The sequence below is a fragment of the Zosterops lateralis genome (genome assembly GCF_965231275.1).
Source record: "Zosterops lateralis genome assembly, chromosome: 16".
NCBI classification, from domain to species: domain Eukaryota; kingdom Metazoa; phylum Chordata; class Aves; order Passeriformes; family Zosteropidae; genus Zosterops; species Zosterops lateralis.
The window spans coordinates 14,004,277-14,022,205 of NC_139776.1; the positions used below are offsets into that span (position 1 = coordinate 14,004,277).

A 17,929-nucleotide genomic window follows, 5' to 3' on the forward strand; every position below is an offset into this window, starting at 1 on the left:
GTTGTGTCCCACAGGCCCGTGGCGGGGCCCGGGCTGCGAGCGGTACCTGGGGCGGTGCTGCCGCCATGGACGGGGCCCTCCGGGGCCCCGGTCGGAGGCGCTCGGTCCCTCTGCGGGTCCCGAGCAGGTCCCGCCTCCGCTCCCCCTCCCGGCCGCTTAGGGGCGCTGTTCCCAAGAACTGCGGCCGGCGTTGCTCTGCCCCGCATGCGGCCCGCCGGAAGCGGAAGCGGAAGCGGCAGCGCCTCGTGGTTCCGGCGGAGGCGCTCGGAGCTGCCGCGGCCCGTTCCTGTTCCCATTCCCAGTTCAGCCTCCTTCCCGGCCCCGCCCCTCCCCAGTTCCCGTTCTCGGCCTATTCTTGCTCCCTTCCCGGCTTCCTTCCCGGACCCAGCTCCGTTCCCGTACCCGTTCCCGGCCCCGCTCCCATTCCCGGCCCCGCTCCCATTGCCGTTCCTGCCATGGCGGTCCGCGCCAGCTTCGAGAACAACAACGAGCTGGGCTGTTTCGCCAAGCTCACCAACGCTTATTGCCTCGTGGCCATCGGCGGCTCCGAGAACTTCTACAGGTGAGGGGTGCCCGGCCCTGCCCTGCCCTGCCCTGCCCGGCCCTGCCCGCGGCCCCGCGGGGCCCTGACGCGGCGCTTTCTCCTTGCAGCGTGTTCGAGGGGGAGCTCTTCGGGACCATCCCGGTGGTTCACGCCTCCATCGCCGGCTGCCGCATCATCGGCAGGATGTGTGTGGGTACGTGAGGCGGAGGGAGCCCCGGGAGGCTCAACGGGGGACGGGGAAAGGTCGCGGGTTCTGTCGGAGCCACACCGTGGGCTGAGCCGTGCCGGGGAGTCCGTGTGGCAGCGCCCCTCGCCCACGAGGGTTGTTTTAATGCCTCGACTGTGTGAGGAGGAGGAAGGATGATCTCAAAGGTCTTTTCCAACCTGGCTGATTCTGTGAAGGACGTGGGGTAACAGAGACTCGCCCGGGAGCCGGGATCCCCACCCCGGGGAGTTGGCTCTCGGGGCCGGGGAAGCTCCGCTGCTCCTCAGGGCCGGCCCGAAGAGGGGGAGGCATTACCGAATGTGAAAGTCAGGGAAAGGCCTTTCATGTGTCTCCGCCTGGTGAGACCCTGTTAGGTCAGACCAGCTTCTTGCTTATTTGTTCCTTCAACCTTCAGTCGTGCTGCCACAGTCACACAGACAGGAGCACCGGGCCTTTTGTAGGGCAAATGACATCTGCATGGAGAGTTCCTTGTAAGGTGTCTCCCTGAGAGCCTCGGGCCTCCTTTAGTTCTGTCGGAAGAGAAAAGGGAGTAAAGATAGAGCTATTCACCCATACTTTGTGCTTCAGCCTGATTTTTTTTTTCCCTGTGGTGCTGATCATTTTTACATCCCCTGGGCTGAATTCTGGGCTTGGAAGGAGCACACAGAGCAAGAGCAGCTCAAGCCAGGTGTGAACAGGAGGGAAGTGCTATAACACACCCTGTGGAAACATTCTTTTCATTCTATTCTGTTTCCTTTTGTCGTTTTAGGGAACAGACACGGGCTGCTGGTCCCGAGCAGCACAACAGACCAGGAGCTGCAGCACATCCGTAACAGCCTCCCGGATTCCGTGCGGATCCAGCGCGTGGAGGAGCGGCTGTCGGCCCTGGGCAACGTCACCACCTGCAATGACTACGTGGCTCTGGTTCACCCGGACCTGGACAGGGTACAGGGCTCTGGGACACTTGGACATTCAGAGTGGGGCTGGGAAGTGCTGCCCACACTGAGGCTGGAATTGTTCCCTCCGGCTCAGCTGTGGAATGTGCTTTGGAGAAGGGAAGGAGTGAGGGGTCCTGTGTATTATGGGACAGGGCAAGGGAGAACAGCTCCCCACTGACAGAAGGTAGGGCTGGATGGGATATTGGGAAGAAATGCTTCCCTGTGAGGGTGGTGGGGCCGTGGCACAGGTTTCCCAGAGAAGCTCCAAGCCCCATCCTTGGAAGGGCCCAAGGCCAGGTTGAACGGAGCTTAGAGCAACCTGGTCTCGTGGAAAGTGTCCCTGCCCATGGTAGAGGTAGAATGAGACGCGTTATAAGGTCCCTCCAACCGAAACCATTCTGTGATTCAGTGATTGTTTGGTGCAGTTTGCTTTGGGTGCATAAAATTGAATGAATTAGAGTGTGCATGGGTCTAGTAAGGACGTAAGGAGGAGGGCAGTGGGACCACAGAAGGAGTTACAAGCTACAGATGAGTGAGCCAGAGCATGTCATAGCTGAAAGAGACCATGGATGGGCATCATTACAGGGCTTTGAAAAAATAAAAGAAGGTTCTTGTATGAGAGTTTAAAATAAGGGCAGAGGAGGCAAAGTCACTCCTATTTTATGTCTGAAAACTGGTAACTTAACAGCATTGAGAGAGATGTGTTGTGTGACTGCAGATCCTGGCAATGTTTGCTTCCAGCTTGTGCTAAAAGTGATGAAGAAATGTGACTTGGTGGCAGGAGTGCAGAGGGAAAAATAAGGGCATGAGAGAAAGCTTTGCACAGTATGTTTTTAAAAAGTATAAAAAGTAAAGTAAGATGGCGAGAGAGAAATCAAAATAATTCACAGTGAAACTTGGAGAGGAAGGAAGTTGTTAGAGTTATGAGAAGCATAAGACCATTTTGTCTCAGTGGTTTGGGAGCAAAGAGGACTGGTTTGCTGAGAATTGATACAAGTGATGTACTCCCAACAGAGAGAGGGGATTTGGACATTTCTCAGCAAAGGCACGAGGCTGTGTTCAATGACACAAGAAGCTGGGAACATGTGAAGTGTGGAGCTTGGCTGTGTTATTGTGGCTGGGTTGCAATGAGCTGTGTGGGAGACTCCCAGCTGAGAGCTTTGTGCAGGAATGTGTCCCGCTCCACAATACTGTTTAGCTGAAGGCTTTATCCTCCTTCCATTTGCAGGAGACAGAAGAGATCCTGGCAGATGTGCTGAAGGTGGAGGTGTTCAGACAAACAGTAGCAGACCAGGTGCTGGTTGGAAGTTACTGTGTTTTTAGTAACCAAGGAGGAATTGTGCACCCCAAAACTTCAATCGATGACCAGGATGAGCTGTCTTCTCTGCTGCAGGTCCCGCTCGTGGTAAGGCATTTGTGGAGTGTTTGCTCCTCCCATTCCCTCCCAACTCCTTTGCAATGTTTCTCCAGCTTGGGGGCTCCTAGATACTGTTTTTCCATGAAGTGATTGTGAGTGGGAGGTGAGCAGAAGACTTGAACCAAGTCTTCCAGACAGTTTCCTGTCTTTCCTGAGTCTGAATAAGCTGCTCAGGACTTTTAGCTGCCTTCTGAAATGTTCCTCCGCTGGCATGGTGCACATTGTGCAGATACAGAATGTGAGGCTGTTTGTGGTTTGGCTGAAGCCAGTGTTCAAAAAGATTAAGTAAGAAACTCCCGTGCCTGTTCAGTTGGATGTGTGAATGCTGTTATCCTTCCTGCTTAGTGGATTCTCTTTCACTGAATGCCACACCAGTTTCTCACCAGAGAGTAAAGGCTGTTCATTGATCATTTAATCTGACCTTCATAACTTTGCTCGTGGCAGAGTTCCTCTGTTCAGCCGTGTGAGCTGAGCAACCCAGCGAAGACCTGTGGCCAAGGCCGTGTGAGGGGCTATGGTGGGGCTGTGGCAGGGCAGTGTGAGGGTCTGTGTGAGGATCTGTATGAGGGGCTATGTGAGGGTCTGTATGAGGGGCTGTGGCAGGGCAGTGTGAAGGGCTGTGTCAGGGCTGTGTGAGGACCTGGACAGGGCAGTGTGAGGGGCTGTGTGAGGGGCCATGTGAGGAGCTGTGGCAGGGCTGTGTGAGGAGTGTGGCAGCCCCTGCTCACGGCTTGTGTCCTGGCAGGCGGGGACGGTGAACCGTGGCAGCGAGGTGATCGCGGCAGGGATGGTGGTCAACGACTGGTGCGCCTTCTGCGGGCTGGACACCACCAGCACTGAGCTCTCCGTCATCGAGAGCATCTTCAGGCTCAACGAGGCTCAGCCAAGCACCATCGCCACCAACATGAGGGATTCACTCATTGACAGGTAGGGAGGATCCACCTCTGGGATCCAATCCAATCATGGTCAAAACAGGCAAGATTTTATTATAAAAGCAGCTGATTTCACAGTTGATCTATCTGCTTTAAATATAATTTTTTTCACTTCCTCTTCCCTTTTGTTGGTTACTGGCAGTAATTGCTCATTGAGTTATAAAATGTTTTCTTGCAATGAGAATCCTTTTTGGGAGAACTAACATCTGTTTCAGCTGGCAGATTTTCATCCCTAACTGTTCAGTGCTCAGCTATGAGATGAAAGGGTTTTTTAAAACAAATCTTATTTTCAAAGTTAAAATACCAGTGACTTTCAAATGCTTGCTGTAATAATTTCTGGAGCCAAAAAGACTGTGGAACTTGTCAGCTGTTGCTGCTTTAAACCTCTTACATTTAAAACTGCTAACTTGAATTTTTAAAGCCTTTTTGTTAAAGGCTTTGTCCAAGTTACTTTTTAATGTGAGGCAGGGATTGTTTTCTGTCTGGAGTAATGATATGGGACCTTCCCCATTCATTAATGTATGCAAATGTTTTTTCATAAGAAAATGTTTTTACATTTAGACATAAGCATAGATGAATATCTTGGGGGAGCTGTTTCTGGGCCTTGAGTTGCAACCCTGAGGAACACTCATCAATCAGTGGTGCTGAAAGTGTTCCTGAACTACCTGAGCATTGTAACTTGGTTGCTGAGTTCTCAGCCACAATCTGGGAATTGTTTATGGTATAAGGGATTCCTTCAGTGGAGAACCCTTTAAAGAATTCTTTTCCCTGTTACAGTTTGGGTACAAAGTCTTGATGTCTCTGAGTGTATCAGAGCTGTAATTAAACCTGCTCTGAGCTGTCAATCATTACCTGGGCCAGGCTGAATATGCATTTTGCCTTTGCCAGCCTGTTCCCGTTGCTGGCTGTTAGCAGCCACAACATCTTGCTTTCCTCCTTTCCTAGGAAGGGAAATTTTTCCTGGGCCTTTGTAGTGGGAAGGTGAGAACTGACTGAAGCTGGCATTTTGAAATGCCTTCTGCACTCTGGCACAACTAAACCTTCTTTCTGTTTTGTCTTTTAGCCTGACATGAGCAATGTTGGTTCCTACTTCCCAGAAAGCTCCTAAGGAGTGAAGTGTTGAGCTGCACTTTGGATCACAGACATCCAGACCTTCCGATGATATTTCTGCAGGCCTGGCCCAAGGGAGAGGCTACAAAACCAAATTTTTGTTGTATTTTGTAAACTGGTACCACAAAAACTGACGAATAACATGCATAAGATACAAATAAGGAATGCTCTCTATCCCTTTGCTCAGTTCTTTAGCTCTGCTTTATGGTTTTGTGATGCCAACTGAGCCCCTCAAATTTCCCCACAATATTTACTCTTGGATGTTGATCACTAGAGATTATTTTGCCTAAGTCTTGCACCAGTGTCCTGCTGCACAGCAATTTGTTTTGGCACTACATGGGCTTCCCTCTCTGTCCACACTCCTGCTCGAGTGGTGTTTCTGCTCTAGGTACATGTAAGACCCCTTTGTATGACCAGTACCAAAAATACAGTAGTTTACTTGCCACAAAACAACTCAAAAGTCACCACCTGCTCTTTTGCCCTGACTTGTAGCTGTTCCCATGGGATGGTGATTCTGAAGCGATCAGCTTGGATAAAAACCAGAGTTTTTCAGTCCAAGGGCTTTTAACAACAACAGTGTGGGAGTCCCTGGAGCAGTGTTTGACCTGGTGTCACCTGTGCTGCTTCTGAGGTACCTGTAGGAGAGGGCCCAAAAGGCACTCTGTTGCCTGTGGGCTTAATTTGTCCTGCAGGAGTTCACCTTCTACAATGGGAAACTCTTAGAAATCAGCAAATCCCAATAGATTTGGTCCACCATCTGGAGTTACCTTGGAGACAAAGGTTAAATAATACGGTTCTAAGCAGTCAGTCAGAGGCTACAGTTTTGGAAGCTTCCTCATAAAGAGTTCTGCCTGTGCCAGATGGAAAGCAGCTTTAGGTGCTGCTTGCAGACAGAAGATTGTAATTTCTTTCTACACAGCTGTTGCTCAGTGATATTTCAGTTGCTTTCCTGCTTGCCCATTAAGGATGCACTGAAGGCATAGAAGTGCCTCCATTTTTTATCCTGAGTGTAAGAGGAAGCTCTCACTTGTCTCCACACTGCTGCCTTGCTCTCAGCTGGGTTTTTTTGAGGAATGATGACCTGGAGGCTGTATGGGCAGAGCTCTTTTCAGCCCAGGGGCTTTGGGCTTTGTAGACAATTGAGTAAATTTCCATTTTTGTTTTACTGTCTTGATGTTCAGGGAAGGCTTTGTAAGATTTGGCTGATAAAAGGTTACTCCTTAAACTTCAAAATAAAGATTGCCATGATCATCTATGATCAGCTATCAACACTTTGATATCATGCACCACCTGTCTTGGCCCTGACTCCAGGTTTCCTCCTCTCAGCCTTTCTCAGTACTTAGAGTGAGAAGCTGCTTCCCTTTGGCCACCTCACAGGGCTCAGCTCTTGGGTGGAGCTGTTTGTGTGATACCTGTTTGAAACGTGGGTCTGTGGGAATTCTGAGCTAGTGAGGTAGACCTGTACAAGGAAAACAAACTAATACAGATGGGTTTAGAAACATGGATCATGAGAGGATAAAAGTGGTGTTTCAATGGCAAGTTGTGTCCCAGAAGACATGTGCAGCTCTTTAAAGAGTCCACAGGGATAGGGAGGAGGTCTCTTGTACTGTTATTATTTTCAAAAGGCATTTGGCAGGATTTTGTGCCAGGGGCATTTGGGGGACTTTGGGTGAGTGATCCCATGGAATGAGGGAAGCCCTCTGACTTGTCTGGTTTGGGAAGGTCCGTGGATTAGGGCAGGGAATTTTGGCCATACTGACTTAGTCTGACTAGTGAGGATGAGGACTGAATAGAAAGGGAAACTAAGAGCAGCTGAGTGTGAAGTAAAGGACATCATGGTTAAAAATCCAAATTTCACCCAGTAGTGGTGAACTCTGAGCAGTGCAAGAGCACATTCCTGACTGAAAGTCCATATTGGTACAGATGTGTTCATGGTCAAGAAAGTAATGGTCAAGAAACCAAAAAATGTCTGGAGCTAATTAAGAAAACAAAGCCCAAACAGCCCAAAGCAGCATTAGCTGTAATTCCATGATGCATCTTTATCCTGATCACTATGTGTAGATGAGATGCAAGTGTTGCACAGTGCTTGCCAAGTGTTTTTGCAAATAGATATTTTGGGGTAATGCTCATCTACATTAATTTTGGGTCTCAAACTCCAAAAGAAGCTGGGGAAAGGAGGGGTGAAATTCTCATGCTGCTGCCCATTGCTTGCCCTGAGATCCTGCCCTGCAGTGCCAGAGCTGGCAGGAGCAGGGTGGTGAGGAGGAGGCTGAGAACAGCACTGTGCCACAGCAAGGGTGAAGTGAGAGCCCAGGTGAAGGGTTCCAGAATGGAAGGATTCCAGGTGACAGGCCCTTGGCATGACAGCCTGGGGCAAAAGCACAGTGTAGCCCTTCACTGACCCTTTTCATGTGCTTTTATCTCCAAGGCAGCACAGCATGTGTGGTGAAGATGCCAAAAGTTGTTAAGGAATAGTCAATGAAATTAAATTGTGTGTCCCCAGACCTGGGTTCCCATGGGTTCTTGGGATTCTTAAAAGTGAAATTGCTGAGCTACAGAGGTGTGGGTTACATACCATGGCTAAAGCCACCTGGCACCTTTGCCATCAGGCAGTGGAAGGCAACACGCGACTTCAGGAAGGGTTGCAGGAATGATCAGAGGATGCTAAACTAAAGGATGATGGACAATTAGGTTATACTATGAGAAGAGCTGGAATCTAGCCCTGGGGTAAATAATAGGAGGGAGAAATGAAAGGCTCATAACTCTGGTTTCAGTGAGGCCTTGGGGTGTGTAGCTTGTGTGTGCTTTAATGGCCAAAAACTTGTCAGGATCCTTTCTGGAGGTTTCTAAACCGCTTGAGTCCTCACACTATGAGATTGGAGATCTTGAGGTTTAATGACTCATTTTAAGTTAGGAATAATTAATCTATCTTAGTGAAGGACCAGCTTTTGTGAACATAGTGATGAAGTACCCCAGCAAATGTCTAAATTTCCTGTTGCAATGAGCCTGAATGGTAATGAAATTATTTGAAGTAGTCAAAAACAAATAGGATATTGAGTGCAGTATAGTGGGAACACACAACAGCCTTTTGTTTGTTAGAGTTGAATTAGCACTGCTGATCCCTGTTCCCCTGTGGGAACAATGTGTCCTGCATTTCTGGACAGGAGCTGGAACACAGCCCGTGCCCACCGAGAGCTTTGGCTAGGCTGATGGGCAGCGAGTCCAGTGCTTCTGTAGCACAGCACAGGATCCCAGCAAAGAGCTTAGGGGTGGGAACTGTTCCTTACACAAAAAAACATGTTTGTGCCCAGATCCAAGTTATCCCAGGAGTGCCCAGGGGTTGATCTTACCAAAACAGAGATGATAATGAATGGGATTGTGCTGAAGGAAAGCTGCTTCCCCCCCTGCAGCCCCTGTGACTGCAGAGGGCTGTTCTCACCCCGAGTACCTCCTGGAATACTTCATCCCCTGGAAACTCCCACAGATAACACCTGTCCCAGGAGCCAGGTACCAGACAGGTAGAAAAGGCCCTGAAGTATTTCTGTGGCTCTGGAGCAGCAGCTGAGGCTGTGTTTTGGTAGCCCAGGGCAGCAGCTCACCTTGCTGCAGCAACCCCAGGCACAAGGCTCAGCCTCCTGCCCACCCGGGCACTGCACCGCCTGAACAGCTCGTTCCTTGGGCAGACCAAAAACCTTCCTTTGGGGCAGGGGGAAGAAAATACAAACAAACCCAGACATTGCTCTCTGTTGTAATTTTTTTTTTTTTTAATAATTTTTGTTTTTAATGATGGCTGTTGGAAGTTGCTCAAAGGTTTGGGCTGTTGCAGTCCCGGCAAGATGGCAGCGTACAGATGAGACCGAGGTGCCACGTGGCTGTCCCACCACACCTCTGGGACACAGAGCAACGCGGAGTAGCGGGGGGGGGGGTGTCTGATCAGTAGCTCTGATTTTGTTTGGTCCTTCGCACTCCTTCACTCATCATGAGACGTTAGCACGTTTTGTCACTACGGTTCAAAGTTTTGCATCTACGAGCTTCTCACTTACTTTGTAATATGTTGGTAATAGTTTATGTTTAAACACAATAAACAGCTTGGCTATGGAAATCAGTTATGAAGGACAAAATACAGTCTGAGACCACACATTAATGCAGTCATAGTGGGCTTCACCAGACAAATCTATATGTCTATCCTGCTTCACCAAAGAAATATTTGAGCACTAATAAGCAATCCGTAATTCTATCTATCTCTCTGCTGCTTTGTTCCTCATTGTAATTAGGAATACTTTTAGTGTGTTTGTTGTCCTTGGGGATTTTTTTCAGAGCTGACATTACAAGGCTATACTTTTTCTATACTAAGTGGACATTCTGTGCATTGCACTTCCATTGCACTCAATAATATTCGGTTATAGGCAGAGGGTTTAGGTTAATCACCTGTTACCCATGGTGAGCGGGCAAAGCAATCCCTGTGCTGACATGGATGGCACTTCTGTACAGTGCTGGACTTCACCATTACACTGTACTGCAAAAGACTCTTCCACTCTTATTCAACATAGTAAAAATATCAGCATCAACATGAAAATCAAAAGTCTGTGGTTAGAGCATAATGTCCTGAATCACTCACAACTGTAAGAGAGACAAGCAGAAGCAGCTGTTGTAGGAAGAGACCTGTGGAAAGTCACTAGCTGAAAGTTAAGGTATTTTTCTTGCCTTTACCTCATTTTTATGGCTCTGTCAAACGTGGTAAACTCATTCTACTGTGTGGCATGCTTCCTTTGGTTCTTGCCAAATATTTGTCTGTGAAGAAGTGAGTGAAACAAACCCCCAAATCCTGAAGGCATACAATGTTTGTAACATCTACAGGGGTTAGATTTAGTTTTATAAACAGGCCTAATTCTTACTGTACCTTGATTATTTCAGCAAAATATAATGACGACCTCACTCCAAACAAACATTTCCATTCTTCTGAAACCCAACATACAAATTCCACAATCTAGTTACACATGCCACAGAACAACAACTCATCTTTTCCCAGCGTCTTAACGGGCAGAGTGCAGTCTGTTTATACACATTCCTGGAATTTCGGTAACCATTGGTTCCTGGGTTCTTGCTGGCAGGAGCTTAAACCAACTTAAATGACATTTAAATATTACTTTCATGATTGGCTCCCGAAACAAAAACCATGATTTTTTTTTTTTTTTTTTTTTTTTTTTTTTTTTTTTAGACCAAATTACTTTGTCTTCAGATTGTCCCAGTCTAGGGCTTGCCAGGTGTCTGGTTTGGTGCTTCTTGAGCTTCTGCTCCACACTCCGGTACCTCTTTGAGTGCTCGGTGGTTCCTCGTGCACTGTGCTGAGTGGCAGCATTGATTAGTTATGAATGTACAAAACATCTGACCAGCAGGTATTGGAAAATTGTATCCAGGTAGATCCCTGGATTTTTTAATAAACTAAGAAGGTTTTTTAGAATGATTCAGCATCAGAATGTCTTCTGCTTATGACACTGAAATTGTTCTTGTTCATAGATTTCATGATCTTAATTCATTTATGAGACAACTATTAAAAAATGATTCTGTTCAGAGGTGGTTTAGCTACACTGGAGAATGCTGGGTTTAACAGGGAGCACTGGTGCAGGGAACTGAAGGAAGTTTCCCAGATCAGTTGAAACCTGTCTCGAAGACTGGTGCTGGCAGAGCGAGCCGGTGGATGGCACCACGACCGGCAGGTGACCAAAGCAGTACAAAGGAAAGAGGCTCCACACTGCAAGGCTGCCTGCCTGTATTTTTTTCCAGTTTTCCTGCTTATTTCCATCCCAGGGTGTCCAAAACTTGTAGGTCACTGAAGTAGTTTTGTTTGGTAGACTTTTCAATGCATTTTTTCCTCTTTTTTGTGTGTGTCCATAGTCCTCATCAGCTCAATGAGCTGAAATATGCAGCAGGCTGTGTCATACCCATTCCTGGACAGGTCTTTTGTAGTACACAACGTTTTGCTGCACCTCTTTGTTTTTAAACTGGAAGATTGTGTATACCAGGACAAGGATACACAGAGACAGGATGCAGGGGATCACCACTGCAATGGCATTGACAGTGCTGGGCATGTCATTTATTGTCACCATGATATCCACATCATCGTGCGGGAGGCGCCGGTCCTTGCTCCGCTCAACATCCTTCTGGTTACAGCCCATCCAGTCTTTGAGGATCGACCTGGGGTAGCCTGGCTCCACACTCAGCCTCTGGTTATCAAACTTCCAGTACTCCTTCCCTTTGTAAAAGTAGGTGTAAACTAGGAGACAAAACAGAATATTTCTCACTATTTCAGGAGCTGTGCTTGTGGGACCACATTAAGGGAGCCTGGACAACCTGAAGATGGCCACTACCTAAGTCAATAAAACACATTTATCCAGAGCATTCCCAAGCGATTGGAAAGTGAAGGTGTTTTTGGAGATGGGATTTAAAGGAGAAGCCATAACCCTGGCTAGTGTATTCAACATTGCCCATGGAATACCATTCCCCTTGGCCAAGACATGCTGGGAATTAAAACCCTACTAACTTTAAAGGAAGGGTTCTGCAGTAAACCCTTCTCTGCAGTGAGTTATTTTTTTACTAAACCATCTGTAAATATGTGCTCATCATTACCAAGTGAATAACATCACCTGCAGGGTGCCAGCCTGTGCCTGGGTGTGACAGTGTTTGGAAGAACACCAGGTTCTTTCAGCCTGAGGGAAAAAATGCTGAGTAAGATGAGTCTTTTTGCCATAGAATCCCAAAGATTTGGCCCATGTTAAGGAGCAGTGTTGTCCTTCTGCTAATAAAAGGGTAATGCTTTATACTACATGTTGTTTGAAGCACCTCCCTCTCCCTAGATGACCCATTTTCTAATGACTCTCAAGTTACTAGAAAAAAAGGAAGAGAAGGGAGCTGTGGTCAAAGTGTTGGTCTCCTGCGCTGTTCCCCAGTTTGGCTGGCTCTCACTGCCATCCTCCAGACTGGCCCAGCCCTACCACCCTCCTCTCACACCACAGCTCCAGATTTGAACACAGCCTCAATAGCACAAGTTCCTTCTGTTAGCTCTTTCCCTAACTGGAGGAGGAAATCTTCAAATCAGAGAAAGAAACATGTTGGAAGGAGCCTCTGGAGCTCCAAGCCCCTACTCAGAGCATAACTTCAAGGCTAATTGCTAACATCAGACAGGTTGGAACATTTAGCAGCGAGCCAGAGCTCGCTACAGGTAAATTAGGAGGAAATGTAAGTTCCAGCATCCCCAGAACCAGGGCCCAGGAAAAGTTGGGTAGGGTCAATTGCGTTAAAAAAAAAGTCCCATTCCCACAGAGCTGGATTATCACAATGTGGTTTAGCAGCTCAGGAGGTGTGTGGGTTGGGATGAGGGTCAGGAAGGATCTCAGACTGCTGCTGCTCACAAAGCCCAGGTGACCCCAGGGCTTCTGAGACTTGACTTCTGGATCAGAAAATACTCAAAAACTCCACATCCAACCACTCAGCTCCCAGCACAGACCAGCTCTTCCCAATCTAACAGGTGCAGTGACTGCAGACACATACAGCCTTCCTTGCTGATGAAAGCCCCCTGAGGAGCCTGAGGGATTCCTCTCCACACGGTGATGGGTTTTGGGTATCCTGGGTCCGTTGCTCTCTTGTCCTCGTTGTACCTCCAGTACCTGTCCCCTTTGAAGAAGTAGGTTTTGCCCACGGGCTCCCAGCGCAGTGCTGTGTCAATGCCCTCCCGGGGCAGACAGCTCCCCAGCTCCACCAGGCTGTGAGGGTAGCCTGGCTCTGCCGTCACTTCCTTAAAAACCCAGTACTTATCTCCTAGAGGTGAGTGGAGACACAAACAACAAACAGATTGTCCTGTTAGGAGTTGGATCGATACGAACCTAAACCCACTGCAGTGAACCACAGCTTGTTGAGAGCTTCCAGGCTTAACTGGAATTTGTGAAAAAGCTGCTCCTCCACTTCATTGTGAATCTGAAACCTTATTTTATCTGCTGCTTCTCAGCTCTTGTTTTGGGAGAGCTGTTGAACAGCCCTTTCCCATTTACCTTCTCATGCTAGTCATGACTTCAAAGACTTGTCTCATCCCCTGTCTATCCTTTGCTCAGGCTGAGGTGTTGATCAGCCCAAGCTTTTCAGACATTTCTGTTGCCTTTCCCTGAGCCTCCCAAGTTTTAGTACAGTTTAGAAAGCTGAGGTGGGGAAGCTGCAGACACAAATCCAGAAGCCCAGGTACTGCAGTTTTGTACTAGCCATGCTTTCCAGCCACCCTTCCTTGCTCACAGCTTGCTCTCAAGTTACAAGATCCTTTTCAGCCACTGTCAACATACAAGGACATAAAGTGGACCCCAGCACAAGGTTGGTCTTTTGTCTCTTTAGAAGACAATTGTCCAGAAATGAGGTTTGGGAGTGCCCTGCACCTGTAGAGGCCTCAATGCTCTGGCAAAAGGTGTTCAAGAAGATAAGCAGGGGACTGGCACTCCCTGGGAAACAGGAGCTGTTTCTTGTTATCACATGAAAGCCAATGTACCCTAATTGATATTAGCTCTATACAGAGATTGTCCTGGCAAGGCTAGCCCACACTGAATTGTATTTTAATGATCAGTGGCTGCTTGAAGTGCCCCCTTGGAAAAGGGCAGGAGTGCAGCGTACCTGTTTTCACCATTGTCATGCCATAAAAGCAGCCTGAAGTGAGGCAGCAGTGGTTGGCTCGCATTGAACTGTACTGTACCTTTGAAGAAAACGAATTTGCCATCAGAGCGCTCATAGGCTGCGTCGATCTTTGCAGGGAGGCCCTTCCAGAACTGCTCAATCTGCATGGGATACCCCTCCTGCACACGGTTGTTGCGCAGACGCCAGAACCAGCGATCCTGAGGAAACCAGAAGCCTCTTGAGACTGAGTACTTTCCTCTTGCAATCAGACCTGGCTGGGTCCAGCATCCAGCACTGCTAATCCTTGCCTAGGCCCCGCAACCATTACAGACACAAGTCCTGCTTCAGGTGACAGCTCCAACCCAGCCCAACACTGTGTCCAGTGTGGGAAGTGCTGTGGGGGGAAGATGGCAGCCCAAAGGGGGAGATGTTGATCGATGGTGCTGTGAAAAAGGGTGGAAAGAAGGAGAGGGAAAAGGAGCAGGGGGGCAAGTGAGTCCACAGCTGTAAGCATTGTGACCTCTCCATGTCTTGTCACTGAGTTGGCATGCTTGTCCTGGTTCAGTTGAAGCTCAGCTCTCGGAGCCCAGGAGAGCCAGACAGCCTGAACATCACCTGGTGACTATGTGAAACACACAAGGTTTAAAAGCACAAAGGAATTTTATGAAATATCCCTTTAGATATTTGATCATTAGTTAAAGCTGCAGTAGATGCTCAGGGATGAGCATGAGCAGGACAGAAATTTTGAGATTTCTCACAGATATCATCCCAATCTTCAACTAGTTTCATTTCAGGAATCTTCTGCAACTGATTTGGTTTGTCCATTTAAAAACCTTCAGTATGTCGCTTTCCACACTTCACACCCATTGGGCAGAGTGAAAGTTACTGGTATTTTGGGAATGGGATTGTGGATGTCCACATTCAAGGTACTCTAATGGGTTATTGAGCAAAGAGCTGTAGTTTACAAGAAAGGTTGACTCACACTCCCCAGGTTGGCTGAGTGCTCCTGAAGCCCCAGTTCCATGCATGTCACCTCTGAGACAATGAGGCTTGCTCCCAGAGAAGCTGTGGCTGCCCCAGGCCTGAAAGTGTTTCAGGCCAGCTTGGATGGGGCTTGATCTAGTTGGAAGGTGTCACTGTTCATGGCAGGGGGTGGAACAAAGGTAGTCTTTAAGGTCCCTCCCAACCCACTCTAGAATTCTATGGTTACCCATGGTACTGATATTGCTTCTTGCCTTTATAGGTGGCTCCTCTCAGGCTTTGTGGCGTCTGAATTCTCTGCCAATGCACCCAGTTCACATTTTGGAGCACAGGATGCCTGGGCATTTTGTAAACCCCATCAGGCACTGTTTCCAAACATCACAGAACCAATCTGCTCACACTTCCTTCCAATATTGCTCAGTCATCACCCTCAGAAGAACAGAGCTCTTCTCACAGACATTTCAAATCTCACTACCAAATACTTCTATTGACCTTTCCCAGCAATAAAATGAAGGGAAGACTCATGAGTAAGTGGGAATTCTTAGTACCTTGAAAACAAACATTTCTCCTCTAAAGAGAGCCACAGTGTTAAAGTTGCCATCACAGATGTTTGGTTTGGAGCCAGGGAGAGCTGGCCTATCACCCAGAGGAGGACTCGGAGGTCGTGGCTGTCTCTCGTGTTTTCTTTCTGAAGTGGAGTGAATTCTGCGAACAGGAAGAGTTGGTAAAGGCCTGGTTGGCTCCAGGGGCTCTATAGGAGGACCTAGAAGTGAAAAGGAATATATTTAGCAAAATGGACAAGCTTGTTTTTTCTGTAAGCTTTAAAAGGCTCCAGGCTGGATGGACAGCTCTGCCAGGGATTTACATACTCCTGATGCAGAGCTCATTCCCTAGAAATGGGGAGCAGAACAAGATGCATCCGCACATGAAAATCATCCCAAAACAGATAAGTGATAAGAACTGAAGAAGAGCCAGAATATTTTTGTAGGTCTTCCCAAGGAGGCTGGAGCTAAAAGGAAAGAGGAGCCATGCCGGTCACTTTCCCAACTGAAATGAAAGATGGTAACCCTTAAATAGAAATGTTTAGTAGACCATTAAAAAAAGGCAACAAAAACCCCTGGAAACCAAAGCAAAACCAGAAAAAAACAAAAACAAAAACAAAAACAAAACAAAAACAAAAACAAAAACAAAAACAAAAACAAAAAAACCCCACAAAACCAAAAACAAAAACAAAACCAGTCAGAGTGTGAAAACCAATGCTACATTGTAAGGGGAAGTGCAGGGAGTACTTTGTTACACATCAGTGACCAATCTGTGCTTTCCCTGGCAAACAGCTGTGACGAGGGACCTGATCCCACTCAAGTGCTACCCTCCCAGCACAGGTCTCCCTCTCCATCCTTCTCCAACTCAGCTCTGGGATCTGACAAGGCCACAGAAAGGTACAGAGAAATAAAAAATACAAGTGAGTTAGACTGGAGCAGAGGTCTTAAACTGCCTCTTGCCATAGGATGTTTTCATCAACTGTTAGTGGTAAATCTGGACCAAATCTCACTCAGAGAGTGACATTTCTTGTTTCTTCTCAGAGAAGGCCACAAGTTAATGGCAATAAACAGAAGGCCACTAGAGCAAGGGATTTTGGTGGGCTTGAGATGTGAAGATGGTTTATTTGCAGGGATCATGGTTTCAGTTTAATTCTGAGCCTATAGGATAAACTCCTACCTGTGGGCAGAATGGGAGCTGCTGTCATGGGTGCTGTTTCAGTGTCACAATTTGGGGCCAAGGTGCTGCACCCCAGCTGGAGGTGAATACTGGCCCTGGATGAGGCTCATCCACACAGCCTGGAAGAGTCACCCCGAGCTGGGCACCTCCCATAGCCAGGGAAGAGATTTATGAGGAAGGATTGAGGTACTCATGGAGGCCTCATGTCTGTGGGGTTAGAAGAGGGCTTTGGCACATAAACATTTTGGACTGTGCAATCTGAAATAATGGTTTGGTGCATGAATCTCCACGGCAGCTTAAATCTTAAATGTTCCATTTTCAAAGGGTTCCTAAAATGAATGAGTGCTTAACATGTCCAGGAAGGGTGACCAGATTAGGAATATCCTCACAACTAATGACAAAGAAGCCATCAGAGAAAGCCACCTCAATAATTGTTAATAAGGATATAACAGTAAGAATCTTGTGTGCAGGTTTCATGGATATAATGTTCAGAAAGTACCACTTGGATGGTTAAATCCAACTTCCTGCAGTACCAGGAGGCCAGAAACCTCCACCAGCAAGTCCTGTAACAAGCACAGTGCTTCCAGGGCAGATACAGCTTTCAACCATATAAAATCCTCTATAATGCACAGTAAACTGCTTTAATGATTAAGCCCTGTCACAGCTGAAGTCTGCATTACGCATTGCCCGAGTTTGTGCAGCTTTAAGTTCAGTGTTTTCTTTCTTATGTCTAGTGTCTTAACATTTAATCATTTATCGATCTTGATGGGAATGCTTTTAAAATTCTCCTTAATGAACTAAATAGAGCAGTTTCTTTGGTCTGTTGTTGCAATGGCTTTTGATTTTCAGATCTTGAGACTTACACCTTTTCCCTAAAGTTTTTTGGATGGTTAACTGTATTTCTACAGGGCAGCTTGTCCTCATAATGTGATGCTTTGTGCCATGCGCAGTTATTAGCAACTATTTTTATTTACTTGATTCCAGAGCTTTAATGAAAGACATTAAATATTGCTTACAGAAATACTTTATGAGAATTCTCTGATGATGATTACCCTTGGAAAGCTGTCTACATGAAATGGATACAAATACTATACTGATACTGTGTGTTTCTCATCCCCTCCAATCTTATCGGGGGAGTTCCCAGTATTTTAGCTGACCATAAAATTTCCAAGCTCTGATACTGCTACTGCCAGAGACCTGTGGATTTTCCCTGAATGGGATGCAGCTGAAGTCTCCAGACAGTACCTGTGACAGGAGCAGCAGGGCTGGGCGAGGCAGGGTGGGCACATCCACAGCAGTGCTGCAGGGCAGCTCAGGAGGTGCTTTTGGAGACATGCCTGGTCCTCTGAAGTTGCTGTGCTTTTAGTCACACTCAAGTTCAATAAATACATCCTTTTTGGACCAAGCTAAACTTGAAGATGCATTTCTGGAGTG

At 47.3% G+C, this 17,929-nt stretch overlaps 2 protein-coding genes across 2 annotated transcripts in view; one reads left to right on the top strand and one right to left on the bottom strand.

Annotated features, from left to right (window-relative positions):
• Window positions 1-234: 234 nt before the first annotated feature.
• Window positions 235-10,360, top strand: EIF6 (eukaryotic translation initiation factor 6). The gene is made up of 6 exons (XM_083873539.1): window positions 235-562; window positions 652-737; window positions 1,519-1,694; window positions 2,916-3,092; window positions 3,850-4,031; window positions 5,100-10,360. Exons 1-6 carry the CDS (start codon window positions 456-458, stop codon window positions 5,107-5,109), a joined length of 738 nt encoding a protein of 245 aa, XP_083729665.1. The 5' UTR covers window positions 235-455; the 3' UTR covers window positions 5,110-10,360.
• MMP24 (matrix metallopeptidase 24) overlaps window positions 8,899-17,929 on the bottom strand; it is a gene marked incomplete at its 5' end in the record, with an annotated part of 45,265 nt that continues 36,234 nt past the window's right edge. The window contains 4 exons of the mRNA XM_083873540.1: window positions 8,899-11,420; window positions 12,695-12,961; window positions 13,875-14,013; window positions 15,325-15,539. Of these exons, the coding sequence (XP_083729666.1) occupies window positions 11,083-11,420; window positions 12,695-12,961; window positions 13,875-14,013; window positions 15,325-15,539 (959 nt within the window). The 3' untranslated portion in view covers window positions 8,899-11,082. The remainder of the gene's footprint in view (window positions 11,421-12,694; window positions 12,962-13,874; window positions 14,014-15,324; window positions 15,540-17,929) is intronic.